Source organism: Mastomys coucha, unplaced genomic scaffold, assembly GCF_008632895.1.
Source record: "Mastomys coucha isolate ucsf_1 unplaced genomic scaffold, UCSF_Mcou_1 pScaffold5, whole genome shotgun sequence".
Taxonomy (NCBI): domain Eukaryota; kingdom Metazoa; phylum Chordata; class Mammalia; order Rodentia; family Muridae; genus Mastomys; species Mastomys coucha.
This window is the reverse complement of record NW_022196911.1, coordinates 102,824,578-102,834,326: the sequence shown is the minus strand read 5'-3', so window position 1 is coordinate 102,834,326 and position 9,749 is coordinate 102,824,578. Positions and strand designations below refer to the sequence as shown.

The window sequence follows — 9,749 nt, the reverse complement described above, 5'->3', positions numbered from 1 at the left end:
CTGGGATTTGAACTCAGGACCTCTGGAAGAGCAGTCAGTGCTCTTAACCGCTGAGCCATCTCTCCAGCGCAAATTTCTTTCTACTTTACAAAACCTTCAAAGTCGGTTCAGGCCACTTCGGAGTACTTTCAGGAGTACCCTGGTCAGAACATGGCACCCTCATTGGTTCCAAACTACTTCATCAAAATGTTGATCTGTAATTGATAAAGGATGAGGAGGTCACTTAGTGGGTAAATCACATACATGGTAAACATGAGGCCCTGAATTCAACCCCACAATCCACATAAAAGCCAGGCCTTAGTAACCCGGCCTTCCTTGATGGAGATGAGATGTGGGGAACCCCTAGAAGCCCTTGGGCGAGGTAATTATTGTAAAGTATATTGTTCAAGAGCTGGGGTGTGGCTCATCGATGGAGCAATGTCTCAACATGTGAGGCCTGTCCCCAGCACTTAAAAAGATTTCAGTTGCACAAGGCACATTCATATAGTAACTATCACCACATTGCACTCCAAAGTTTTTTTTTTTATTCTTTCCTTTTTTTAAGAGATTTATTTATTATATGTAAGTACACTGTAGCTGTCTTCAGACACTCCAGAAGACAGGGTGTCAGATCTATGGATAGCTGTGAGCCACCATGTGGTTGCTGGGATTTGAACTCAGGACCTCGGGAAGAGCAGTCGGTGCTCTTAACTGCTGAGCCATCTCTCCAGCCCCTGCTTAAAACCTTGTTAAGTGTTGTTTGCTCATGCATGCAGATATTCAACAGTCAGAGGACAGCTTCTGGGAGCTCATTCTTTCCTTCAACCTTTGGATCTTGGAACTGGACTCAGTTTATCAGACTTGGCAGCCAGCACCTTTCTTCCTCCCCCTCCCCTCCCACCGAGACAGGGTTTCTCTGTGTAGCCTTGGCTGTCCTAGAACTCACTCTGTAGACCAGGCTGGCCAGGGTTTCTCTGAGTAGCCTTGGCTGCCCTGGAACTCACTCTGTAGACCAGGCTGGCCTCGAACTCAGAAATCCGCCTGCCTCTGCCTCCCAAGTGGGCACCCTTCTACTGAGCCATTTCACCAGCCCTCCAGAACTTTTGTTTGTAAAGGATTTGTGTATGCACATGGTTGTGTGGGGGGACCGTGAGGCAGAGAGGGTACTAGCTGTTGCTTATGACTGCCTTTGAAGCAGGTTCTCTCCCTGAAACTAGGGTGCATATATTCTCCACTAGGCTGGAAACCAGAAGGCCCTAACAGTCTCTGCTGCCCTCAGAGCCGGAATTCCAGGCAATGTAGACCAGTCTGGCCTTAAATGCATAAAGATCTGTCTCTGCCAGCTGGGTGCTGGGACTAAAGGCGTGCGCCACCACGCCCAGCCAGGTTTTTAAGTTAACCAAGTTTTAAAGCTGACCTAAGGACCTAAGATGGCCTGGTGACTCACATCTACAATCCCAGCCCTGAAAAGACTAAGACCAGAGGACCACTGAGAGTCCCAGGCTGGCCCAGACTACAGAGTGAGTTTCTGGTTCAAAACACAAAGCAAAGACAGACTGGAGAGGGTATCCTGTTAGCCACAGGTCCCGAGGGAGTTAGGTGTAAGATTTTTCTCCTATCTGATGGTTCCATTCTATCCCTGTGTGGTATCCCGTGGGCGCCACACAGGACACCACACTGGTTGCATGCAGGTATTGATGCAGTGACCTGACACACTGATGTACAGCAACAAGGTAGGGGTAGAGATGGCAGCCTCTACAGAGCAGTCATGGAGAGAAAAGAAGATAGGGTGGAAACAGCAGCTGCCCTAGAAGATGGAATCCCAAAGGATGGTGGCACAGCTCTGTGCTTTTGTATGTTGGAGCCAGGTCCCGGATATCCAGGCTAGTCTAGAACTGGACTTTGAACTTGTGATCCCCCTGCCTCTACCTCCTGAGTCCCGGGATTACAGACATGGACCATGTGAGGTGGTGGCGATGCAGCCAAGCCTCCTGCATGCTAGGCAAGCATCACACCCAAGGACCCCCATCCTCAGCCCCTTTGGCTTTCTCATGTGCTGTACTAGTTTAATTTAAACCTCTCTCCTCCAGGGTGATCTCTAGTCCTGAGGGTGTGACCTAACTCTTGTCTTCTGTCCTACAGAGAACGGAAGGCTCCCTTGATGGAACTTAAGGGGACTTAAGACAGCCAAGGCAGGTGCACGTCCCTGGGAGGTCGTCCACCCCCCCTCCGAGAAGAGCAGCCGATTCCTGGATTGCAAGAGTCCTGTGCACTTATTTATGAACCAGCCCTGTCCCCACCGAAAGTAGCAATCCTTCAGGACAAGCCATCCAATTTTAAACCCCCCCTGCCTTGTTAATTTGGGTATACAGAGAATCAGAGGCGCTGTTTAATAGCCAGCCTGATCTGTCTTCCTTGTGTTTTGGGAGGTGAAAGGAGGTTCCAGGAGAATAATGCCCTGGAGTATTTTGAGGCTCAAATGTTGTGTCTCGGATAGACAGAGTGCTTCTTCGTGGGTCCTCCTGTGCAGAAGCCACTTTCTGCTCTGTCGTCAATCACTGGGTTAGGTTTTTTTTGTTGTTGTTTTGTTTTGTTTCTGTTGTTCTTTTTCTTTCTGGGCTGATCTTAATCTTTGGAGGTATACAGTGCCGCTCAGGTTTGCCTGGTCCCCTGTGTGGCCTCCTCAGGAAGGAAGACCAGCTGGCTGGGAGCAATGCCCGTGGAATGACCACTCGAAGACAGGCCTCCAGCCAGCAATGGCAAAACTAGAGACTGGAGCGAGCGCTTAAAGTGTTTCCTTAGATCTTTCTTTTTCACTCCCTGCTGAAGGCCCAAAGAAATGGTTGGCTACAGCAACTGTTTTTTTTGTTTTTGTTTTTAAATAGTAAAAGGAAATGTGTACTTTTATCACTAATTTTTCTTTATTTATTCCCTGCTAAAGAAACCGTCTCCTGAGGTCTGAGCTCTCCTGAGGGTGGGCTTGAGCGAGTGAGCAGGAGCTGCCAACATTTTCCCGTGGAATATTGTAACTAACCCTCCTGGCCTCCCCTGTTTGCCTCAGCCACCTGGCTACAGGGCCCCTGAGGGGAGTTGTATTAAATAAAAAGTGATTTTTACTCTTCAGTTATCTGCGTGCAGTGTGTCATCTACCGGGGCAGGCCACATGCCAATAAAATGAATGCAGCCCTAGGGACTTTCACTTCGGCCAGTGTCACAGAGAGCCTAGTGGTGGCTCTTGTCTCTGGGTGGAGCCTCACATAGACCAACAGCCGGGGAAGCTGGATCCTTCGCATGTGCTGGAGTCCACCTCAGATCCTCATGCTTATGAGACAGTCTTTCATTGTGTGTACTCCCATTAATTAGTCCGGCTTGGGCTAGACTTCAAACTCACTATGTAGCCCAAGCAAGCCCCAACTCTTGATCCTCCCGCTTCTCCCGTCTTTCATTCTTCCTCTGGGTCTTCCTTTCCCTTCCTTCTTTCATTCCATTCTCACCATCTCTTCTTCACATTAAATGGCCAGAACGGGGGCTGGAGAGATGGCTCAGCAGTTAAGAGCACTGACTGCTCTTCTGAAGGTCCTGAGTTCAACTCCCAGAAACCACATGGTGGCTCACAACCATCTGTAAAGGGATTCGACGCCCTCTTCTGGTATGTCTGAAGACAGCTACAGTGTACTTACATACACTGTATTTATGTATTTATTACATACACTGTGTATTTACATACACAGCCAGGGCTACACAGAGAAACACATATATTATTACATAATAATAAAATAAATCTTTGGGCCAGAGCGAGCGGGGCCAGAGATAGCAAAGGTCCTGAGCAAAACCTAGCAAACACATGATGGCTCACAACCATCTGTACAGCTACTGTGTACCCAAATACATAAAATAATAAATAGATCTTTTCTGAAAGAAAGAAAGAAAGAAAGAGAGAAGGAAGGAAGGAAAGAGGGAAAGAAACCCTGACAAAGACAAGTTGGTACCAGCATAGTGGGGTATTCCTGTGACAACCTGACCATGTTTTGGGGAAGACTTTGGAAGAACTTTGGAACTTTGGTTAGAAGAGCTATTGGGGTGTTAAGAGCTCTGTGGGATGTTCTGAAGGAGCTTGGAAGATAATGTTGAGAACAGTGCAGAAGATGGAGGCCTGGCTTGTGAAATTTCAGGGGGAAGATTAAAGACTCTTATCAGGGCCGTTGTTATTTTGATTGTGAAGATTCTGTGGTTCTGGTTAGCTGGGGCTGAAGAACCAGCTGTGATTAACAAGATACCAGAACTACTAAAGTGAAAACTTTGCATTACTGGGACTATTGATGCTGGTTAGCTGGAGCTAAGAAATTAGAGGTGATTAAGAAGAGACCAGCATCACTGAGGTGACATCTTCTGGGAAGTGTTTTTTGAGAGCACAGAGGCTGTGTTCCAGAGATAGCCAAGGCTATACCTTGTGCTGTAGCAGGACTTGGTAACGTGTAAGAGTCACCCAGGTGGTACTGGTTTTGAAGGCATGAAGGGGTCATGAAGAACAGCTGAGGCTCAACACTGTGAGGCCATGGAAGGCCATTGATGAACGTGCAGCCTCAGTTGCAATTGCTGGATCAGGACTAAAAGGGTCATGCAGAGGAGTTGAGGCTTGGCACCATGAAGAGAGCCTATGAGAGACTATTGGTGAAGCCTAGTTGCAGTGTTTTGGAGATGCCAGTTCCATGGGATGGTCACCAAGAACAGCAGCAGCAGTGGAAGTAGAGGCATCTGGAGCCTAGAAGACAAGGTGTGGGATACAAAGGGCAGAGCTGAGCAGGGCAGTGGTGGTGCACACCTTTAATCCCAGCACTTGGGAGGCAGAGGCAGCTGGATTTCTGAGTTCGAGGCCAGCCTGGTCTACACAGTGAGTTCCAGGACAGCCAGGGCTACACAGAGAAATCAAACTCAAGTTACTCAAAGGGTGGGTTAGAAATGACGAATCTCTCGGCACACCCTGTGTCTACCAAAGCCAAACCTGCGTGACTCACTAGAAGCCCTGCTGGAAAAGAAGAGGCTTCCAGCATCTTTCTCAAGCATTGTCTGATCCCTGGAGGTTTTAAACAGCTCTTTTCCAAAGGCCTTTGAGGCTCATAGGCGGCAGAGATCGCCACCTGGTGGCCGTGTGTAATAACACTTGTCTTCCTAGATCACGATCCTCAAGAGTTGGAGGGTCATATTTAAAGTAATTACAGTTTTAACACAATTGTCTTCGAATTTTTTAAATGTTATTTATTTAATTTATTTATTATGTATGTGAGTACACTGTCGCTCTCTTCAGATACACCAGAAGAGGGCATTGGATCCCAGTACAGATGGTTGGGAGTCACCATGTGGTTGCTGGGAATTGAACTCAGGACCTCTGGAAGAGCAGTCAGTGCTCTTAACCTCTGAGCCATCTCTCCAGCCCCAAATGTTATTTTTTTAAAAGAGGATCACATGTAGCCTAGGCTTACCTTGAATTCTATATGCAGCTGAGGATGACCTTAAAGTCCTGAAGTGCCTCCTTTTAAACCCCAGAATTACAGTTTATGTAGTGCTGGAGGGGTCTAACCTGCACTGGTGGCAAGCACTCCACCAACTGACATATATCTCCAGCCCCATATATCCTTCACAAGCTGGAAGAAGAAGCCCCTCCCTCCCAATTACCCTCTGACCTCCACATGTTTGCCCTTCTCCACTCATAAAATAAATAAAAACGTAATTAATAGAAAGGAAAATGAGAGAAAAAGTCGAGCCCACAGCATTGATCTCCTCCTTCTTTTTGACTTCAGATTGGATGGGACCGATTGCCTCATGTTCCAGCCACAGTATCTCCTCTGATGTGAGAGTTGATTCCTTCAAGCTGTGAACCAAAGAACCCCATCCGTGTGGGGCATTTGTCAGGGATCTTATCACAGCAATGACATGATTGATGCCCATGTTGGAAAAGACTAGGTAGATGAAGGAAATGTTCTATGTCAAAAGAAACTAAAGAAAGCCAAAAGTAGGCCAGGCGGTGATGGCACACGCCTTTAATCCCAGCACTTGGGAGGCAGAGGCAGGTGGATTTCTGAGTTCGAGGCCAGCCTCCTCTACAGAGTGAGTTCCAGGACAGCCAGGGCTACACAGAGAAACCCTGTCTCAAAAAACAAAAACAAAAAAAAAAAATGAAAGAAAGAGAGAAAGAAAAAAAGAAAGGAAGGAAGGAAGGAAGGAAGGAAGGAAGGAAGGAAGGAAGGAAGGAAGCCAAGAGTGTTGGCACTTAGAATTTCAACACTGGAGGATCTGGGACAGGAGAATGATAAGTTGAAGGTTGGTCTGGGTATACCAGTAGATAGATGATAGATAGATAGATAGATAGATAGATAGATAGATAGATAGATGGATGAATAAATAGAAAAATAACTATTAAAATTATATGTGCATCTGCAACACAAAACCCTGAATTGGTTCCCAGCCTTAAAAACAAAAATATGGGTAAGAATAGAAATCTGGCAAAGGCGCTAGAGGACAAGCCTGATGAGCCAGCGGCCTGAGTTCGGTTCCCAGGACCTGTGTAGTAAAAGCTGTCTTTAGACACTGACATACACACAAATAGAGGAGACCTGGCATCTTTAGATGCTCTTAAAGAAAGAGAACTGTAGCCAGACACAATCTGCAATCCCAGCGCTTGGGAGGCAGAAGAATTGAGTTCAAGATCAAATACTTGATACTAAGGGAGACAAAGTCAAAAGAAGAAGAGGAGGAAGAAGAGGAAGAAGAGGAGGAAGGAAGCCAGGTTTGATGTCACAGGCCTTTAATACCAGCTACTCCAGAGGTTTAGGCATGAGGAACTTGAGTTCAAGGACAACCTGCACTCTTTAGTGAATTCCTTCCTCAGAATAAAGAGTACACAGAGGGCTGAGTCAGAGTGAGGGCTACACAGAGCAACCCTGCCTTGAAAAAACAAGAGAAGGGGGTTGGGAGGGCAAAGGCTGAGGCTATAGGTAGCCTAGCATGTGGGAGGGCCTGCCTAACTGTATCGTTTCTTCTCCTGTAGTAATGATTGTCTCAGAGGCTTACTGCCTCTGTCTGCTAACCCAGGCCTAGTCCTGGAAGCTTCTAGCCTCCATACAATCTTATCTAGGCCTAGAATGTTTTCAGCCTCTGAGACTTACTGCTGAATAAGCCTACCCTTTCTTGTTCTGATATCTGGTTGGCTGGTTCAACTCACCTGTTGTAGCTCAAACTCCTCTCTAGACTCTTCCAGATGCCTTCAGATGTTCTCATTCCCCGTAATAATGGAGCTGACCCGCCAGCAGTTTCTTGATTGTTCCCCCCAACATACAAGGATCTATAAAGAAATGGAGCTCCCTGAAGTTTGGATTTCCTAATTTCTCTTATTCTTGTGGAGGCCTGCTCCTTTTAACATAACTGTAGCCATTCTGTATTCAGTCTCCACTGTGCACAAAAGGTGAAAACAAGTTCTGACAGAACCCATCAAGGAGAGGCTATGGCAACCAAGTGAGTTTCTTGGAGACGGCCCACTGGTTTACAAGGCTGCAATGGGGAGATGGCCCAGCCCCAGAGACTTCTTCCCCAGATTGCTACTCACTGCCACTATTACATAGCCTAATGATTCCTGGGCATCAGTCCACCCTACTGGGGAAGTTTCCTGCAGATCAACATGAAGATGAATGTTCATGAGTTCAATGCTGTTTAGATGAATTAATGACTTTATAGAATTCAAATAATTTTAGGGAGAAAGTTTAAGGAGATGGTTTTAGTCGTTTTTCGAGAAAGATATAATAAAGTTAGAAACAAGAATAGGATGTACTGCCGGGCAGTGGTGGCACACGCCTTTAATCCCAGCACTTGGGAAGCAGAGGCAGGTGGATTTCTGAGTTCGAGGCCAGCCTGGTCTACGGAATGAGTTCCAGGATAACCAGGGCTACACAGAGAAACCCTGTCTAGAAAAAACAAACAAACAACAACAACAAATAGCAGTAACTCTCTTTGGGGCAATTCCAATCTCCATTTGTCAGGGTGCCAGCAGTGCAGTTCAGCAGTGTCACTAAACATGAATCAGCAGAAACTGCCAGGCCTCCACCAAATTGGCATGAGTCAGCAGAGTCACCCAGCAGGTCTTACCTCAGCAAAATAGCCCACGAGTCTGCAACATAAGACACAACCGGAAACTTGCACTTCATACACGCGTATGTGCATAAGTGCATGTGCACTTGTGAAATTGATGAAACAGGTGGTCAGGTCCAAGCAGAGAGAGACAGAGACAGAGAGAGAAAGACACAGAGACAGAGAGAGCAAGCGAGCCTGACTTTCTTCTTTTTCTTCTCTCTGGCTCATGAAGAGTTAACAAACTCTGAGCCTCTCACCTGACCCGCAAGCCGCCCTTGAGCCAGAGAGAAAGGAGCCCTAGAAACTAAACCTTCTTAGTCCCCTGCTGCTCTCAGCAGGAGCTTTTGGCAACAAAATCGCAAAGAGTTAAGGAAAGAGTTAAATTGCCAAAAGTAAGCCTTTTTTTGGCCACACCATCGCTGATTCCACACCCACTTTTGCTGTCTTCCTCAGGGACCTCGATGCCAGGCTAACCCCTGGCAAAGTTCAGATCCTCAGACTCCACTTCCCCAAAGTATTCAAGGATTCTGATGCTGACGATTTCTCCTAAAAGTTCATAACGTTATGGGTGTATCACTCATGGTCTGTTAACGCAATGCTCTAGAAAACCCGGGATCACCACCCACCCAGAACCAATCAGCTTAAAGTGTGGCTGGAAATACTTTGTCTAGTTAGCTAAAATGTAAGACTGTATGCCCACCCCCGCCACCCAGGCTTCTGAACCTCTGAACTTGATTTTTCCTGTAAAAAAGCCTCTGGGACCCTGATTGATCAATCTTGGTGTCTACATTCAATAAACTATCCCTGTCTAACTGAGATGGGCATTTCTGTGCTTTGTGAGGTAACCCCTGAACCCCGACAGTTTTCCAGACTTGATGCTGGGCAGGGCTGTACTGGACAAACACCACAGGAGAAGGCATCTCCTGGACTGAAGGGCGGGAGGATTGAGTCTAAGGGTCAGGAGGCTCCACTGGAAGCAGAGTGAGTCACTGACTCTGTTGAAGCTGCACCATTATGGGTGCGTTGACCACCTTGACCTGGGACTGGGCTAGAAGTGAGGGTTGGGCCCCCACTGGCTGCTTGGAAAAGCCATCTTTGCATTGTTCCCCGGGTCGTGCTCCGCGCTCGCCGCAGCCGCCTTCGCCGCCCACTGCTGCCGCCTCCTCGTCCTCCAACGCGGACTCCGGCAGGTCTCTCGCCAGAGTCCTGGAACTCGACTCCTCGGCTCCCTCGCTGCATCGGACCACCGGCGTGCCCCACCATGTCAGACGCGGCCGTGGACACCAGCTCCAAGATCACCACCAAGGACTTGAAGGAGAAGAAGGAAGTTGTGGAGGAGGCAGAGAATGGAAGAGATGCACCTGCCAATGGGAATGCTCAAAATGAGGAAAATGGGGAGCAGGAGGCTGACAATGAGGTAGATGAAGAAGAGGAAGAAGGTGGGGAGGAAGAGGAGGAGGAGGAAGAAGGTGACGGTGAGGAAGAGGATGGAGATGAAGATGAGGAACCTGAGGCTCCTACTGGCAAGCGGGTAGCTGAGGGTGATGAGGATGATGATGTTGACACCAAGAAGCAGAAGACTGACGAGGAAGACTGACGAGGATGACTAGACAGCAAGAGGAAAAGCTAACCTTACGCACCGTGACCTA

General features: G+C 47.6%; 2 protein-coding genes across 6 annotated transcripts in view; both read left to right on the top strand.

Moving 5' to 3' along the window:
- The window catches only part of Pecam1 (platelet and endothelial cell adhesion molecule 1), a 93,313-nt gene extending 90,211 nt beyond the window's left edge, over positions 1–3,102 (top strand). For all 5 annotated transcript variants that reach the window (XM_031350980.1, XM_031350979.1, XM_031350983.1 and 2 more), the window contains one exon: positions 2,122–3,102. In XM_031350980.1, coding sequence (XP_031206840.1) covers positions 2,122–2,151 — 30 coding nt within the window. In that variant the 3' untranslated portion in view covers positions 2,152–3,102. The remainder of the gene's footprint in view (positions 1–2,121) is intronic.
- Positions 3,103–9,261: 6,159 nt separating this feature from the next.
- LOC116077749 (prothymosin alpha-like) lies at positions 9,262–9,697 on the top strand. The gene has a single exon (XM_031352519.1). It carries the CDS (start codon positions 9,362–9,364, stop codon positions 9,695–9,697), a length of 336 nt encoding a protein of 111 aa, XP_031208379.1. The 5' UTR covers positions 9,262–9,361.
- The last annotated feature ends 52 nt before the right edge of the window (positions 9,698–9,749 follow it).